Source organism: Lepus europaeus, chromosome 6 (genome assembly GCF_033115175.1).
Source record: "Lepus europaeus isolate LE1 chromosome 6, mLepTim1.pri, whole genome shotgun sequence".
Lineage (NCBI taxonomy): Eukaryota > Metazoa > Chordata > Mammalia > Lagomorpha > Leporidae > Lepus > Lepus europaeus.
The window spans coordinates 79,870,728-79,889,160 of NC_084832.1; the positions used below are offsets into that span (position 1 = coordinate 79,870,728).

At 48.2% G+C, this 18,433-nt stretch overlaps 1 protein-coding gene across 1 annotated transcript in view; it reads left to right on the forward strand.

Moving 5' to 3' along the window:
* FLT3 (fms related receptor tyrosine kinase 3) overlaps positions 1 to 18,433 on the forward strand; it is an 84,816-nt gene that overhangs the window by 45,529 nt on the left and 20,854 nt on the right. The window contains exons 10-16 of the mRNA XM_062194435.1: positions 10,382 to 10,485; positions 11,147 to 11,255; positions 11,514 to 11,692; positions 12,454 to 12,560; positions 12,647 to 12,779; positions 12,870 to 12,974; positions 17,757 to 17,867. Coding sequence (XP_062050419.1) covers positions 10,382 to 10,485; positions 11,147 to 11,255; positions 11,514 to 11,692; positions 12,454 to 12,560; positions 12,647 to 12,779; positions 12,870 to 12,974; positions 17,757 to 17,867 — 848 coding nt within the window. The remainder of the gene's footprint in view (positions 1 to 10,381; positions 10,486 to 11,146; positions 11,256 to 11,513; positions 11,693 to 12,453; positions 12,561 to 12,646; positions 12,780 to 12,869; positions 12,975 to 17,756; positions 17,868 to 18,433) is intronic.

The following is an 18,433-nucleotide window of genomic DNA, read 5'->3' on the forward strand; positions in this document are numbered from 1 at the left end:
CGCTGCGTTCTGCTGACCGAGGCGAACTCAGCATGTCTGCGATGGGACCTGGAACTCACATTTCCAGTGTGTGCCCAGATGATTTGCATACAGGCGGTTTGTGGCGCGCATCCTGGGAGGGAATAATTAATCCCAGAGCCCTGATAGGCTTGAGAGGATGTGTGTCGCTCTGTCATTCAGTGTCTGGCCTGAAACCCTGTCATACAGCATCAATTTTAAGAGCTAGGATGTGTCAAAGCTCTTGACGGTATAAGCAAAAAGTTGTTCCAAAGAGAGAATGGATAATTACTCCCAAAAGGTAATTTCTTTAAAAAGATTTATTTATTTATTTGAAAGGCAGAATTACAGAGAGGCAGAGGCAGAGACAGAGGCAGACAGAGAACGGTCTTCCATCCACTGGTTCACTCCACAAATGGCCACAACAGCTGGAGCTGGGCTGATCTGAAGCCAGAGGCAGGGCTTCATCCGGGTCTCTGCACGTGGAGACTCCCTGAGGGCACCTGCAGGGGACTGAGGAAGCAAAACTCTTTAGAAACAGAGAAACGCACGTGGAGGTGTGCTGACTTTAGTTTTCAGAATTAAATGCGGAAATAGTCTGGTAAAGAGTGAGGGGAGTTTTGCTTTTGGGGGATTTCTCTCTCTCAAAATTTATTATTAATTTGAAAGTCAGAGTTACAGAGAGGGAGGGGGACACACACACAGAGGTATCTCCCATCTGCTAGTTCACTCTCCAGGTGGTTGCAATGGCCAACGCTGGGCCAGACTGAAGCCAGGAGCCAGGAGCTTCCTCCAGGTCTCCCATGTTGGTGCAGGGGCCCAAGCACTAGGGCCATCCTCCACTGCTTTCCCAGGTCATTAGTAGGGAGCTGGATTGAATGTGGAGCAGCAGGGACTGACTCGAACTGGTGGCCACATGGGATGCCGGTATCGCTGGTGGCAGCTTTACCTGCTACGTCACAACACGGGCCCCACTCAAGACTCTCTTATGGAAGGCATTCTCCATTCCCTGTTTGGGAAATGAAAAACCACTTTCCCCATCTCTTCCGGCTATGGCACCCCTATCTCTGGAGACTGATCCCAGGTAACATGGTTTCAGGCTGGAACCTGAGGGACTGGGAGACACTCAGCAGCTCTCGAGCAAGTCCAGGGTTGGGATAAATCACCGTTTCTCAGCCTGCGGTTCATGAGCCGCCTGTCCAGGAGCCATGTGGGTGAATGTTAACAAGTGTGGGTTCCTGCCTCCTACTCCAGACACGCTGAATCCGAATTGGGGCAGAATGAGTCTGTAATGAGGACTTCAGGTGGTTCCTGCCACAGGTCTGCACCTGTGCTATGCGACACGGTAGCCACCAGCCACATGTTGCTGTTGGGGACTGAAGGTGTACATTCTACGTGGAACAGTGCCGGAACTTCACAGTACATGCTAGGTTTGAAGACTTTGTGTAAAGAAACCAAGAGTATAGTGAGATGGTGTAACTGTCTCATCAATAGTTTTTCTATTGGCTGTGTGAGAAAATCATAGTCTTTGGATATATTGACTTAAATTTCTGGTTATATTTCATTTCATCTGTTTCTTTTTGCTTTCATTATGTAGCCAACTGAGAATTTTTATTTTAATTAATAAGATTCATTAATGATTAAGAGAGAGAAACAGATGCACAGAGAAGATATCTCCCACCTGCTGGCTCACTCTCTCCCAAATGCCTACAACAGCCAGGGTTTTGCCAGGTGGGAGCTGGGAGCCAGGAACCCAATCCAGGTTTCTCCATTTGGATGGCAAGAACCTAACCTCTGGAGTCATAACTGCTGTCTCCTGGGGTCTGTATTAGCAGGAAGCTGGAGTCGGGAGGTGAGCTGAAACTAGAACTCAGGCATAGGACTGTGTGTACCTCAACCAGCACTTAACCACTGTGCCCTGAGAGTTTTCGAATGATGCATGTGGCTTGCATTTGTGGTTCATGTATTTTATAGGATAGCACAGGTCTAGATGAAGGGTTAGAGTCAGATTCTTTTCACCTCAGTTCCGCTGTGGTTCCATGACCACTGTGTGGTTCTTCATACCCCAGAGTAATTTGTAACTGGTCCCCGATGGGTTTTGAAAGAGTTACCATGCAGGCTTTGCATGGGGCCATCCACTGGCTCTTGCCCAAACCCTCTTCTGTCCAAAGCATTCCTCTCCCAGGTGATTCAGACGCAGCCCCTGAGCTGGTGGACCAGCATCCCCCGGCTCTGGGCTTCTCAGCAGCAGCACTGCTGCCCCGTGGGCTGGAGCAGTCTCTGCTGCGGGGACTCCCCTGGGCGTGGCGGGATGTTCATGAGCGTCCCCAGCCTCCACCCACTGGATGCCAGTAGCACAGCCCTTCTCTCTGTTGTGCCCACAAAACTATCTCTTGACCTTGTTAAATGTCCCCTTGTGGGCAATTCTGCCCCTGGCTGAGATCCACTGCCTCAGAGGGAGCACCCCACCGCCACCAGCTTGTCCTTAGAGCCATCAAACTTTCCAGCGTGGAAGGCCTCCTGGAATCACTCAGAAGAGCAGGGTGTCCTTACCTCCTCTCTCCACCACATTGTGTGTCCCTGCGTTGCTCACACTTGTAGAAAAGCTCTTGGCGTTGGGGGAATCTCTTCTGCCCTGAGTCACAGGGACAAAGGAGCCACTCAGTTTAGTTCAGCAGCTGTTTCTTGAACACCTTCTTAATTGGTTTGGTGCTTACAAGGAGCTGCGACAGTGACTGAGAGAATGTCCCCTCCCTCTTGTTCCACAAAACACACAGATCGCTGAGCTGGTGGCAGTTGGCAAGGGCTTTTGAGAACCACAAACTCTGATCTGAGGACCAGGGCTCTGACATCTGGGCAATGCAGTGGCTTAGTGTATTAGTGGCTTAGTTTATTTTCTTGCATGGCCACAGTCTGCTTCCCTGATCCCAGTAGTTATCCTATAGATGTAGCCAAGTGAATGAATTAGGGCACATCTTGACCTCTGTAGTGTTTTGTACCTCTTTTACTAGTAATTAGCTGATAATATGATTAGCTTTGCATGTTGGTTGTCACCAGTGAGTTTATAAACTTCATAAAAATAGGTGCCTTGTCATCTCTCTGTCTTTGTACAATGCCCTGTTAAGTAAATGCATGTTTCATAAAGGAACAAAGTCAACATCACTCCCGGCAAGCAGCTGAAAGTGCTCTAAGTCTGAGCCAAAGATGAGTCAAATGATCCTTTTTTTTTTTTAACAGTAATTTATTTATTTGAGAGGTAGAGAGAGACAGAGATAGCCAGAGAGAGACAGAGAAGGAGAGGGAAAGAGAGCACTCAAGAGAGAAAGTTCCCACCTCTAGTTCCCAAATGCTTACAACAGCCCCAGGCTAGGCTGGTGAGCCAAAACTGGGAGCCGGGAACTTAATCCGGGTCTCCCACATGGGTGGCAGGGACCCCTACCTGAGCCATCCCTGCTGTCTCCCTGGGGTCTGCATTGGCAGGACGCTGGAGGCAGGACCCAGAGCTGAGTATCAGACCCAGGCACTCCGGGGCGGGGGCGGGTGTCCCAGCCGCCAGCTGACTGCCTGCGCAAGGGCGTTGTCTTTGCCCTGGCCGCCAATGTGCACGTGCTCACCACAGCTCCCGGCACTCAGTGCTCATTTTCTAGGCCACCGTAGGCACCAGGAAAAGAAGAATCGGAGCCTCTGTCTTCCTGGAAAAGATGCCCAAAACATGGAGCAACAACAACAAAATGAATGACGAAAATTTGGGCACACTTTTAATGTCTTTTGCTCTCCACATTAGGCTGTGTTGAGATGGGGTGGGGGATGTTGCATGAGTTCTTTTAAAATTTTACTTAAGAGCTCACAATTTACTAAAGGTATACAGTAAATGTGACTCGCACCTTGATTCAATGATTTAAGCAAGGTGAATTTAGCCTATGAAATCGAGTCCAAGGGTCCTTCACAAAATTTGTGGAAATGGAATTAAAAGACAAGTTTAGCTCAGTGTTGAGGCCGGTGTTGAGACGCCTCTCAGGATGCCTGAATCCCATATGGACGAGCCTGGGTTCGCTCTGCTCCCTGGCTGATCAAGCTTCCAGTGAATGTATCCTGGGAGGCAGCAGGTGATGTCTCAAGTACTTGAGTCTCTGCTCCCGTGTTGGAGACCTGATTTGAGCTCTGGGCTCCTGGCTTTGGCTTAACCCAGGTTTGGCTGTTGTAGGCATTTCGGGAGTAAACCAGTGTGTGGAAGATCTTTGTCTCTTTCCCTCTTTCTATCTCTCTGCCATTCAAACAAATACAAATAAAATAAAACTGTTTACAATGTAAAACGGGGTGTTTACTTTGGTATGAAAATGTTTGAAATACATGCCTAGTGTTTTGTAATACACATTTTTCATGTACTGTGTGAGGATTTCTTGTGCACATAGGCTTCAAAAATGTTTTGTGACAAAATAAACCCAACTTCTAATTCCCCTGGCCATGAACTTTTGAAGGACTCTCACGTCTGCATCATGTTGCAAGAGAGGTTTGTTTTTCAATCTGCAACCGAAAGCTCTGGGTAATAACGCTACTCCTGCACGAGGTCGGTGTGGTCACGGCGTGTGTGCCAGACTCTGTCTGCTTCCCCACCTTCCCTGCCTCATTTCTCCAATTTACTTCCTCAAATGGTCCAGCCGGAGTGGATTAGGGCTCGCTTTTACGTGTTTGCATTTTATTAAATTATAACTTTCCACCCGCCCCAGCATCCTGCTCTTGATAAAGGCTCCAGGATATTTGACCCATTTGTTTGCTCAATGTCCTCTCTCTGTAGACTTAAATCTAAAAACACCAGATCTACCTGAGCTTTTCCAAGTTTCATGGTTAAAAAAAAGAAGAAGAAAGCAAGCCACTCCATAGACCTTTACAATTATGTAGTAGTCCCTTCTGAAACACCCTCATTAGCCTTACCCGCCTCTTGTCCTTGTCCTTGAAATGTTCAGTTCTCCAGTGCCAGGACTTGGAGCTCTGCCCATCGCCAGCATGGGCGAGACTTGCTGGGTGAGCAGGGCAGTGACAGGGGCCCTGGGTGCTGAGCCAGGGAGAAGAATGGGCAGATCGAGACGTTCTCGAATATAAGGCAGGCTATGTAATCACGGAAGCCTGGGGAGGAATGATTTCTCTCTCTCTCTTTATTTTCTGAAGAAGATGGGTCTGGTGTGTGCATAAGATGAGGGTGACATCCATGAGTCGCGTGTCACCCCACCTGCGTCACAGCCCCTCTCTTTCTGCCATTTGAGGCAGCCATGCTGGCTCCTTTTCTGGGTTGTCAGCCACGTGCTCCGAAGCCACTCGCAGAGAACAAGGGACTCTCCTCTGAGCTTTCCACGTGTGCCAGACAACAAGCGAAGACCTTATGGGAATGAGCTCATGGACTCCTCACAACCCCACTTTATGAACCAGGGAAGCTGAGGCTCATTTATTTGCCGAGTCACACAGGCAAAGTCCACACCCTTCATTCTTTCCCATAGTCTGTCCTCCAGAGATAATGTTTCACTCCCTTACTGTTTCCATTGCAATAGACGTGTGTACATGTACATCTTGTACCAACATGAAGGGGATTGTGCCATCTTCATCTGTTTTTTTTTTCATTTAAAAGATATCATTTTATGTTAATACATTTTACTGTTGATGGCTGCATAATATTCCACTTTTCAGAAGTTTTTACTTTAACTGGTGATGGGCACTGACTTTAGTATCTTTTTTCCTTATATCTTTCCTTGTATTTTACTATGATTTTACCCCCAGAGTAAAGGTCCTCAATTTCTTTTTTCCTCAAAATGATTACTGAGTTTTTTTTTTTAAAGATTTATTTTTATTTATTTGAAAGACAAAGTTACAGAGAGGGGTAGAGACAGAGAGAGAGAGGGGTCTTCTATCCACTGGTTCAATCCCCAAATGGCTGCAGGGGAGCTGATCCAAAGCTAGGCTAGCTCCAGGCTCTTGGCTTCTACCTGGTTCTAACAACCCCAGCTGTTATAAATATTTGGGGAGTGAGCTAGTAGATGGGAGATATATGTCTGTCTGCTTTTCAGATAAATACATGTTTTTAAGTTTATAGAAAATGTAATTGAAATGTTTATTTTGGTGCCAAAATTTTTGAAATCGTATATACAAGGGATCTCCATAAAGTTTATTGAGAACATATGAAAAAGCAGGCATGCATTTCAAAAGTTTTGGCACCAAATTGAATTCATCTTTTAATTCTGTTTTTCCATGAACTTTAAAAAATTTATTTTATTTGAGAGAGAGAGAGAGAGAGAGAGAGAATCTCCCATTTGCTGATTCACTTCTCAAATACCCACAATGACTGGGGCTGGGTGGGACTGAAGCCAGGAGTCAGGGGCTCAACCCAGGCCTCCTGTGGGCGGCAGGGACCCAACTACTTGCGCCATCTGTTGCTGCTTCCCAGAGTCTGCATTGGCGGGAAGCTGGCATCGGGAGGGGAGCTGATATGGGGTGCAGGTGTCCCAAGCAGCATCTCGACCATTGTGCCCCAACACCCAGCCCTACTATTGAGTTTCTAATGGTTGTACACCCCCAGGTGTGTTGGTTACCTTGAATAAGATAAGAAGGAGTCGTGATGGTATATAGGGAAAGATGGAGTCCTCGGCACAGCCTCCCACCTCCTACCTCACTTGTCTAATAGGATGGACATCGGGAGAGATCAGATTCAACTTCGGTCGGGCTGCAGTCTCACGTCTCCCGCAGGTGCCCGGTGCCCCGTGACGCCCCTTCAGGCTTGCCAGCTCCCAGCTGCCCCAGCTCTTTGCTTGCTTTCTTGCTCCCCGCATTCTGCTTCGACTTTGCTCTCTGAGTGCAGTGCTCTTTCCTGGATAGCACGGTTGTCCCCCGAGCCGAGGGAGACAGCCTTTTGGACTCTTTTCTCAGCTCCTGATCTCTGGGCTTAAATGGAAAATAAAAAAAGACCTGCATTTGGATGAGAGGGGAGAAAAGGAGAACACTCCTTTCCCTGGTGATCCTGAGAACACAGCTCCTGGTCTCTAAGATACTATTTCACTGTTCACTCAGATTTCCTGATCATGCCAGTTGGCTACTCTTACAAAAACCCTGGGAGAGGGGCTGGTATTGTGACACAGGGGTTAAGTCACCTGTGGTGTCACATCTCATATTGGAGTCCCAGTTCAAGTCCTGGCTGCCTCACTTCCGATCCAGCTTCCTGCTAATGGCCTGGGAAGGTAGCAGTGGATGACCCAAGAGCTTGGGTCCCTGCCACCCATGTGGGAGACCTGGATGGAGTTCTTGGTTCAGCCTGACTGATGCAACCATTTGCAGAATGAACCAGTGGATGGAACATATGTCTCTCTCTCTCTCTCTCTCTCTCTCTCTCTCTCTCTCTCTCCCACTCTCCCTCTCTGAGTCACTTGGCCTTTCACATGAAATAAATAAATTTTTAAAAAAAGAAATAAGAGGAAAAACCCCGGGAGAAAAAGGAAGCTTTGACACTCACGGTCACCTGATGGTTAGTCCCCTTGGAATTCCCAGAGGTTCAGCCACACCATTGCTACTGCCAAGGTCAGTGTTACCGACAGGAAGCAAAGCGATTTAACACCTTGACTGACCAGTTTCCTACCTGGAAGTTGTTCAGAAGACTGAAAATATTTCAGGAGCTATCTCATCAACCCAGTGACAGACCACACTACACAAAAGACCCAGGAGGAAAAAACTGTCACAAAATCTTTTGCTTTGGTCTGTGAGACGAAAAATGGCAGATAATGGCACCAGCTATTTCTTTTTTTAATGATTTATTTATTTATTTGAATGGCAGAGTTACAGAGAGAGGAGAAAGAGAATCTTCCACCTGTTGGTTCACTCCCCAAGTGGCCACAGAAGTCAGGAGTCAGAAATCCCATTCAGGTTTCCCACGTGGGTTACAGGGGCCCAGGTTCTTACGCCATCACCTGTCGCCTTTCCAGGCACATTAGCAGGCTTGGAAGTGGGGCAGCTGGGGCTCAAACTGGCTCTCTGACATGGGCTACTGCATTGCAAGTGGCAGCTTAACCTGCTGTGCTATGATTCTGGCCCCTCTAGGAAGGGGATTTTTTTTTTAATTATGGAAAATGGAATTTAAAAGATTATTATTTTGAAATTAGTTTATTTGAGAGAGAGAGAGAGATACAGACAGATGGAGAGAGACAGAGACAGCTCTCATCCGCTGGTTTACTACCCAAATGCACACAGCAGCCTCAGCTGGGACTGAAGCGGGGAGCTGGGAACTCAGTCCAGGTCTCCTGGGTGCGTGGCATGGACTAAATGATGTCACCTCCTGCTCCCAGGGTCTGTATAAACAGGAAGCTGGCATTAGGAGTGGAGCTGGATATCAAAACCAGGCACTCTGACGAGAGACACTGGCACCTTAATTGGTATCTTACTCACCAAGCCAAATATCCACTCCAATAAGTTTATCTTGAAGCAAAAGAATTTTGAAATCCAGGTATAGCTTTTTCATAGTGCACATTTCCCCTGGACTTTTCCTAGTATCCTGTATGAACTTCTTGGTCTTCTACATCCAACCCGGCTCCTATCACTTTGGTTTTTTCCTGGTGCCTCTAGAGTTCTCTCTTTCTTCTCCTTTCCTACTTTTCTTCTGTTTGCACTCATCTTGTCATGCTCTGCAAGCCTAGATCTCAACTTTTGCTTCTCCTATGGTAGGACTTCCTGTTCTCCACCATAGCTGTCTATTCACTCGTGTACCTACACCACCAAACTCCACATGCTGTGAAAACAAAAACTTCATTGTTCCAAATTGGTATCCCTGGCTTCTCCTACAAATGGAATCCACCATTGCTGGTTGGGTGAAAGGTTGAATTCCTGGATTGTTACAGCTGCCTCCAGATTCCCCTCCAGTGAACCTCTCCCACTGCCATCAGGCGAATCTGAACTACTGTTTGTGGTATTTGTCTCCAGCCCAGGAATCTAGAGCTTCCACTTCCTATGTGCGTCAATAATTCTTAGCTAGTTAGGCTTCCTTTCAAGGGGCCTGTCAGTTGGCCACACTCCTCCCACTTCTATGCCACAACACGTACCTCCAGTCCAGGGGCCTCTCTGTTCATGGACTTCAGTGGCCACATGCGATCCTTTCTCCTCTCGCGCCTGCACCCACAGCTTCACCTCAGCCTTGCTGTCTTTGCTTTCATGCTCTCATCTAAGCCAACTCATCTGAGAAAGTCAGCTCAAGTCCTGCTTGGTCTGCGCAGCCCTCTGGACATCTCTCTTCCACAGTGGCCTCCGCTTCCTTCGATCAGCTGCAGCTCTTCAGTTTAAGGCTTGACCCACTCCACACATGTAGATGTTTGGGATTTTTGTGTCCTATTTGGCTCCTTGTTTTTGTTGGTTGGTTGTTTTGGTTTTGAATTTTACAGAGTTCAATTGAACAGAAAAGGCTACTACCTCTCTATAATATCCCACATCCTGTGACAATACCAGGTCCTGAAAACCTGGTAGACAGTGAATTATCCCCTGTATCCACTTATCTAGGCCAACATGTACTGTGGCAAAGCAGATTAACTCACTGCCTGTGACGCTGGCGTTCCACATCAGGGCACTGGTTCAAATCCCAGCTGCTCTGCTTCTGATCCAGCTCCCTGCTCATGGCCTGGGAAAAGCAGCAGAAGATGGCGCGAGTGCTTGGCCCCCTGCCACCCATGTGGGAGACTCAGATGGAGTTCTGACTCCTGTTTTTGGCTTGGCCCCGTCTTGGCTGTTGTAGCCATTTGGAGAGTGAACCAGTGGATAGAAGATCTCTCTCTCTCTCCCTCACTACAGCCTACTGAGACCATGCAAAGATTTCTGTGTTAACTGAGTAGATTTGACCCTTCACCATGGTTACCTGCTATGTAGGTCAAGGATCAGTCCCCAGTCCTGCCTTGGACCCACATCAGTGCGCTGTCATTTCTGGAAGCAGGGCAGCCACAGTTCCCCCTCCCACAGACATTCCTCCATGTTCTGGAAAGCAAGCGTATCCAGAGTGCACGGAACAGTAGGGGCTTTCAGGGGCTTCCGTGCCTCTCGGAGGCTCCCCAAGCAGCCCCAACCCTTAATGTGCACATGACTCACAGGCAGATCGTGAGATCCAAATGCAGATTCTGAGCCAGTAGGGTTGAGGGTGGGGCCTGGACTTTTGCCCTTCTCACAAGTCCGCAAGGTGGTAATGATGCTGATGCCAGGGGTGCTCAGCCATGGACCACAGAGTAGCAAGTGTGTAGAATATGACAATTCCTTGTTCAGGGAACTCAGGCAGCTGGGGAGAGTCTCCAGAAAGACTTCCGCCAAGCACACCATCCTGTGCTGTAACAGCTCCTGTAAGGGTCTAGCTAAGTCTGCCTTTTGTTCTCTCCACCAGCGTATCCAAGTTTTGCAACCATAAACACCAGCCAGGAGAGTATATATTCCATGCAGAAAACGACGATGCGCAATTCACCAAAATGTTCACGCTGCATATACGAAGTGAGTCCAATCACTGGGAATCCATTTTCGTCTTAGAACTCCTTAGTTGTTTATTAGTCTTATCCAAGAAGTGCTAAGTGTGATTTGGGGAGGAACATCACAGCTTGCTGAAATGGTTTGAAATTTGAGTTTCCTGCCCACTGGCATTGGCCTGTGTTTATCCTGAGACACTTAGGACACTTCGCCCACGTCTTTCTGCTCTGAATGTGCTTTAGCGTCACGACTTCATAGACTTCAGTAACTTGTAAGGTCACAGTCAGGGAAGGCGGAGGGTCATAATACCTGCCACGTATTTGCTTTCGTAATCTTCAGTTCTGGTCTGTGGAAGATGGGAAGGGATTTCCTGGGTTTTTTGCAGGTGTTCTCCTGAAGCTAAGGCTCATGTTGAGGCATCCAGGTAGACAGAGATCTACACCCGGCTGTCCACAAGGAAAGCCTGGCAGTGAGAAAGTGGTGTCCAGTGGGGTGACGTTAGAAGGTTACCATGTGAGGGGGAAGAGAGGCAATGACTAAGGAGCTTGAGGCTTCCCCCAAGGCACCATCCTCCCAGAAGCACAAACAGCCCCAGGGAAAACAGGCAGCCCAGGCTGCAGCCATGTTCCAAGCCATTTCTGGAAAGTACCCTACTCTGTGAGCTCATTGTACACTTTATTCTCTGCAGGGAAACCTCAAGTGCTGGCTGAAGCATCAGCAAGTCAGGCCTCTTGTTCGTCGGACGGCTACCCGTTACCATCTTGGACCTGGAGGAAGTGTTCAGATCAGTCTCCCAAGTAATCAGGACCCAGTGTCCCTCCTAACTAAAGGACTAAAGCCCTGTGCCATCCTCCCTCTGTTTCAAGAGTACAGTTTCAGAAGAATCACTTACAGTGCTTACTTTCTGAGTCAGCCCTAACTGCCAGTGGTCTGGTCTGCCTTCTGATCACTCCTAGTAGATAGCTGTCTCTCAGGCCTCTCGAAACAGAAATCCCAGCTTCCAATCTGGTGATAACCCCACCTGTCTAACTTCTCGGTCTGCTGTCTCCTTACAGCTGCACAGAAGAAATCACGGAAGGAGTGTGGAATAAAAAGGCCAACAGGAAGGTGTTTGGGCAGTGGATATCGAGCAGTACACTGAACATGAGCGAGGCCATCAAAGGGTTCTTGGTCAAGTGCTGTGCGTACAACTCCGTGGGCACGTCGTGTGAAACCATCCTCTTAAACTCGCCAGGTACCGAGTTGTTGTTGTCATACTCCGGCACCAGGAATTCCCCCCGAGAACTTAGTCCCTCTGGCTGGCTTTTATTTGGGGAGGGGGGATTTCACAGGCTCAGCATGTGAGAAAAGAGGGCTTTTTGAGTCAGGCAAGAATCCCCAGTGACATCAGCTGGAATGTTTTGCAGTTTAGGGTGGACTTCTACTTAGCGCCCCTTGAGAGCTCCAATGATGTAGAGACCCGTGAACTCCCAGCGTCACCAATACCGACCGAATGCCCCAGTGTCAGAGAGACGAATTGAGTAACTGCGAATCGCTCTCTATTTTCCATTCTGGTTAATCCTTCTGTTTTATAATTTTTGCTTTATGTTTTAGAGCCCATCCTCAGTTAAACAATTCTGAGAGCTGGCTGCTCACACGAATAGCTTAGAATCACCAGCCTCACAAAACTAACTTCTCTGCCTTCCTCTGATATCTTCATAGAAGGAACCCAAGCTGCTGCTGCTGCTTTTTTTTTTTTTTTCATCTGCTTTGTACATCCTGTGGGTTTAAAGAGGTGTAATTCTTCTTACCCTAGTACTGATTTTTAAAAATGGGTTCAGAATCACTGACAGTCTTATAGGAGGGAAACTTGTCCTTCTGTGAAATACATTGCCTGATTTTCTGTGGGCAGCAGAATACACCAGAGGAGTTGTAAGGCCTGAAAACAAGTGGTTACGCCAAGAGGATGTGAGAGATTATAATGAGGGCCTCCTATTTATACATCTTTTGTTGTAGGCCCCTTCCCGTTCATCCAAGACAATATCTCATTCTATGCGACAATTGGGCTTTGTCTTCCCTTCATTGCTGTTTTAACCATGCTGCTTTGTCACAAGTACAAAAAGGTAAAAGCAAAAGGGAACATTCGCGATGGGTTCCTGTGTCTGTAGCACTGCCTCTTGTTAACGGACTCATTATTTCATCTCTGAAGCAATTTCGGTATGAAAGCCAGCTGCAAATGGTCCAGGTGACCGGCTCCTCCGATAACGAGTACTTCTACATTGATTTCAGAGAATACGAGTATGATCTCAAATGGGAGTTCCCAAGAGAAAATTTAGAGTTTGGTAAGAATCGGTCATTCCAGATGCTCCTGTAGCGTTGCCTTCCCAGTGGAGGATCTTTCAAGTGCACTGACTCACTGTTTATCTTTGCAGGGAAGGTCCTAGGATCAGGGGCTTTTGGAAAGGTGATGAATGCAACAGCTTATGGAATTAGTAAGACAGGCGTCTCCATCCAGGTTGCAGTGAAAATGTTGAAAGGTATGGTACATGCAGGGGAATGACACCCCCAAAACTGATGGGAAGAATCACTATAGAACACCCAAAACTAGACCTTTTGGCCTGACACGCAGCAAAGCCATCACTGGTACCAGGACGACAGAAGGGAGTCTGTATTTATTGCAAAGTGCACAGGCAGTGATAGCTAAATTTCCAGACTCCCTGGAGGATTAAAGGCAGTGAATCTAACAGACTTAAAGCAGGGTTGAGCTGTGTGTGACTAGCTTGTGTGTGAGCCTCTCTCTGATACACAGTGCTCCTGCCTTTGCTTCGACTGGTCAGTGACTGGGGCCAGTGTATTTCCTTTGCAGTGGCAAGGGTGTGCCCCCATCTGTCTAGGGTTTGTGGGCAGATTGGGCATTACTTTGCTAAGGACTTGTGAGTTCTTGCAAAGCTCTAGAACATAGACTAGCATTGCAATGTTAGCCATAGGGGCAATTTGAGTCTTTGTGATCAGGGTCTTGGGTCTGGCTTTCCCCTTGTGCCTCTCCCTTAGTCTTGGAGCTAAGGGAGAGATACTGGGCCTGATACAGTTTACATCAAGGTCATTAGGGGTAGAGACTCAGCTTCAAATCAACAAAGGTGCACAAATGGGAGGCAATTTTCCACCTACCTCCTGTTTCCAGGTTCCTGTTGGCTATGCTGCAAGGCCTAAAAGGGAATAGGGTTGGGCTAGTGTCACCTGAGTCATGGATATCAGATGCAAGTCAGGAACACAAAACTCTCCCTCTCACTCTTCTCTCTCTTGGCTTAGTTATTATCAGCTTAGTATTTGAGGATCCAATTGCTACAGGCAGAAGTTGTTCCTTACATTTTGATAGCAACTCTGTAGAAGACTAAACTGGAACCCCCATCTCCATGTTCCCCATTCATTGCTCCATACACCCCAATCTGGTGCCCACCCCACCACTCCCCCTGAATACCACTCACTCAGCAAGAGCACCTCTGCTTGGCTCTCTCACTGCGCTGAACAATGACTTTGCAGCAAGGCAAAGAAACTTTGCCCTCCATCCTCTGAAGGTTTGCTGAAGTGAACTGGCAATAGGCAGATTAAAAGGACTAAAAGTCATACAAACTGATTAACGTGCACAAGGGGGAAAAATCATGCCCGAAAGTCATAGACAAAATATGAGCTTCCAAGATAAACCAGATGGTTGAAGTTTGTATATCATCCTGGGTTACAGAAAGGCACAGAAGCTTGGATAAGGAGCTTGGGTGTCCCAGAGAGGGGTGGCAACAAACTGTGGGAGGGATACAGTAAGAACTGTACAAGGGAATGGAGTTCGTCTCGTTATGTAGTTGTAACAGTTTCCAAGAGAACCAATGAAGGCTCTCTCTGGTCGGTGTCGGTGTCCTGGGCCTGGAAACTTTGAGTCTTCTCTATCTAAAGTTAATCTTTCTTGGTTAATGGGATTTCTTAAGTAAGATCAGAAAACTCCAGGGCTTTGGGAGAGAACAAGGATCCAGACAGAGCAGTGAGGCCAGACTGTGGACACAGAATGTAGAGAGATCCCAAGGCTGTGCCTTCAGGCCAGAGTTGCCATGCTCTGGATTTGGGGTGTGTTTTTAGAGCCCCAGCACCTCCGACTAACCACGTCCAGTGGGCATTTTGAAGTCCCCGTGTCACTTGGCTTCCCAACATAAATTGACACTAGCCACTTGAAATGCCTTCTTCTGGATTTTGTGTCACCGTGTGCTGGTTTTCCTCCTGCCTCTCCGACTGTGGAGTGCCTCCGGCCTGTCCTCTTCCACCTGGCTTCTCCTGTGGAGCTCCTGCAGGGTACTGCTGGACCCACCCCCACCCCCCACCCCCGCCCCGGCACCCCCTCCCCCGCCTCACTGCACCTGCTCGCCAGAGACCATCTGCACCACCCCTGGCTTCCCACCTTGCATCTCCCCTCTGAGCTTCAAGTCCATATATTCAGGTGCTTGGGCGTCTTTAAAAATCCCTTACAACCTATCCTAGCTGAATTCCCCCAACCCCGGCCATCCATCCTCTTTCCCCCTTAGCGATTGGTCCCTGGTGCCAACACAAAACCACATTCTTCACAATCGGCCTGACGCTGTCTCCTGGTGCTCCTTCGTGTCTTTCTAGTCCGCCCTCCTTTCTTTCTCCAGCGCAAGTCTACTTCTCCCAGGTGGTGCTGTAGCCTTCAAAGCAGGTGCCCTGGCTGCATCTTTGCTTCCTTTGGATTCCCTGTGCTGATGTCCAAGTGCTGATTGGGAAGTGCAAAGCTGATTAGAGTGTTTCACACTCAACCTTTCCAGTGGCTTTCAATTATCTTACAAAGTTCTGCGTAGCCCCACTGCTCCTCACGCCGCCCTGTGCTCTCCACGCCGCCCTGTGCTCCCCGCACACCAGCAGCGGTGCCCCCTCTTTCAGTTCCGCCGCGCACCGTCCGTCCGCCGCCCTGCCTGGGACCTCTGCGCAGGCGGAGCCCCTCTCCCTTCCCCTTTTGCTGCAGATCTCCTGCTGCTCCCCCCATCTCAGCTGAAATGTCACTTCCTCGGGGAAGCTGCTTTCACACCCCACATGCGACAGGGCCTGTGCGGCTTGTTACCTTAGCTCCCTGTAGGCTTTGTCGTAGAACTTATCGTGACTGCAATTACATATTTATTTTGTTATTCAGTTACGTCTCACCTGCCTCATTAGTCTGGAAGCCTCTGGAGGGCAGCGTCTGTGTCCTTCCGCTGTGTGCTCTTCTTCTCAACCTTTGTCCATTGTCACTCCAGGCTGCCATCAATGGTCTCCCCCTGACCAGGTCCCCTCCGCCATGCAGTCCCCTGGCTGCCTCCCGCTTTTTCTTCATGTCTCAGTCTAGACATTTGCCATGAGACACTGATTGCATTATAAAGCCACGTATTATTTACTCGTCTGCATTTCCTAGGAGAATCTAAGCACCAGGAAGACGGAGGCTGTGCTTTCTTATCCTCCATTCCCCAGTGCCTGGCACATAGCCTTGGACGTAGTGGGCATTGATGCTTGTTGAGTGAATGAATGAAAAGATAATGGTATAGGAAAGTGCTTTTAAAAACATAAGCACACCATCCACTCTAAGATGTTAAACTGGTCCTAAGAAAGAGGACATGGAGAACTGAAAGCCACGAATCCAGTGCGAGACAGCTGCAGGGAAGGTGACCAAGGAGGGTCCCAGGGCACTCAGCAAAGGGTCCCCCTCCCAAGCCAAGATCTTGGAGATGAGAATTCCCTGAGATAGACTCAAAATAGATGATAGCCACATTCTGGAAAAGCTGCCGAAAAGGTTAGGAGGTCTTCCAAGACTAACTAACGGGACCTAGAAATCCAAGTAAATCTTCATCAATGGACAGATCCCATGTCTGTAATAAAGAATGTGTTAGCAGAGGCAATGATAGAGGCTGGGGGCAGTGCCTGGATCTTGGAGTGACAGTCCAGAGACCCTATCCTGGCCTCAGGGCCTGTCAGCCTCAATGATTAAAAGTCCATCGAGTGAATCAACAGCTGCCCTTGTGCTGCACCTCCGAGCAAAGCTAGGAGCACGATTGCCAGGCCATGCAGACTTCTCTCCTGGGAGACAATGCCACACACACGAACACACCCTGGGTGGCCTGGCGACCACATTTCTCATGGCAATGCTTGTGTCTCTTTACAGAATTAAGGTTCCAGTCCTCAGGGCCACAGGCTGGAGCCAGCCAGCCTCATTGTTTCCCTGTGATGCCAACGAGTCCAAGAGCCCCCCCCCCAAAAAAAAAAAAAGCTGTTTCTCCCTTTAGTGTATTTGTTAGCATCTGTGGAGGAAAATCATGCATTGTTATCACTGTTTTGCTTGTGGGTTGGTTGAGGGCCCACTGGAAGGACTTTCATTTTGGTTGGTAGAGAAAAGCCCAGTAGGAAGGCCTATTATTAGAGTCAACATTCACACCCCAGTCCTTGCAATTCTGTCTTAAAATTTCAAGGTAGACATTTGGTCTAGAGGTGCAGGTGCCTGAGACCACTATGGGAGTGCCTGGGTTCGACACCCAGCTCCGGCTCCTCACGCCAGTATTCCTGCTAATGTAGCTTCTGAGAGGCAGCAATGATGGCCCCAATAATTAAGTCCCTGCCACCCATGTGGAAGACTTGGGCTGAGCTCTTGGCTCCCTGCTGTGCTGTGGGTATCTGGGGGAAAAAACCAGTGGATGGCAACTCTTTCTCTCTCTTTCTCTCTGCCTCTCAAGTGAATTTTATTTTTTTAAAAGATTTATTTACTTATTTATTTGAAAGGCAGAGTTACAGAGAGGCAGAGGCAGAGAGAGGGAGAGAGAGAAAGGTCTTCCATTTGTTCACTCCCCAAATGGCCTCAACGGCCAGAGCTGCATTGATCCAAAGCCAGGAGTCAGGAGCTTCTTCCAGGTCTCCTACACGGGTGCAGGAGCCCAAGGACTTGGGCCATCTTCTACTGCTTTCCTAGGCCATAGCAGAGAGCTGGATTGGAAGTGGAGCAGCCAAGACTCAAACCAGCGCTCATATGGGATGCCAGCACTGCAGGTGGTGGTTTTACCTGCTATCCCACAGTGCTGGCCCCTCTCAAATTAATTTTAAACAAATAGATGATAGATATATAGATATGATAGATAAAGCATTTCTCAAAATATAGGATTAATACTCAAAAGGCATATGTTATTTTTGTCTTTTTATACTGTTGAATTTCGATAGATAGTGCAAATCAGCTCTGAACTGAGGGAAACCTTAATCTGTTGAATATCACAGAATGTCTTCCTTTCTCTGTGCTCCTCCACGGACAGAAAAAGCGGACAGTTCTGAAAGAGAGGCGCTCATGTCCGAGCTCAAAATGATGACTCACCTGGGGAGCCACGAGAACATTGTGAACCTGCTGGGGGCGTGCACGCTGTCAGGTAATGTTCCCGCTGAACACACCTCCTTCCAAAGACTTTGGCTGGAATACAGAGAGCACGTTTGTTCTTATTTTCTCTCTCTCTCTCCTCATTCACCGTGTGGGCTCTCCAGCCCGAGTAGAATGAGGCATTGAGCACTCTATGAATCAGATGGGTCAATATATAAACAATGCCTCTCTTATTGAGATACAGCCCATATTTCTAACCTGCCTAAAAGTGACCACAAGGGTGGGAATTTGGAGCAGTGGGATGCCCACCTACATCCCATTTTGGACTAGACCAATTTGAGTCCTGGCTACACTACCCATTCCAGCTTCCCGCTACTGTGTACCCTGGGAGGCAGCAGATGACGGCTCAGGTACTTGGGTCCCTGCCATCCATGTGGGAGACCCAGATTGCCTTCCTGGCTCCTGATTTCTGGCCTAGCTCTACCCTGGCTGTTGTAGGCTTTTGGGGAATGGAAGTGATGGGCGATCTTTCTCTGCTTGTCTGTCTCCATCTCTGTGCCTTTCATGTAAGATGAAAATAAGTAAATTAACTCTTTTTTTCAAAAGAAATAACCACAC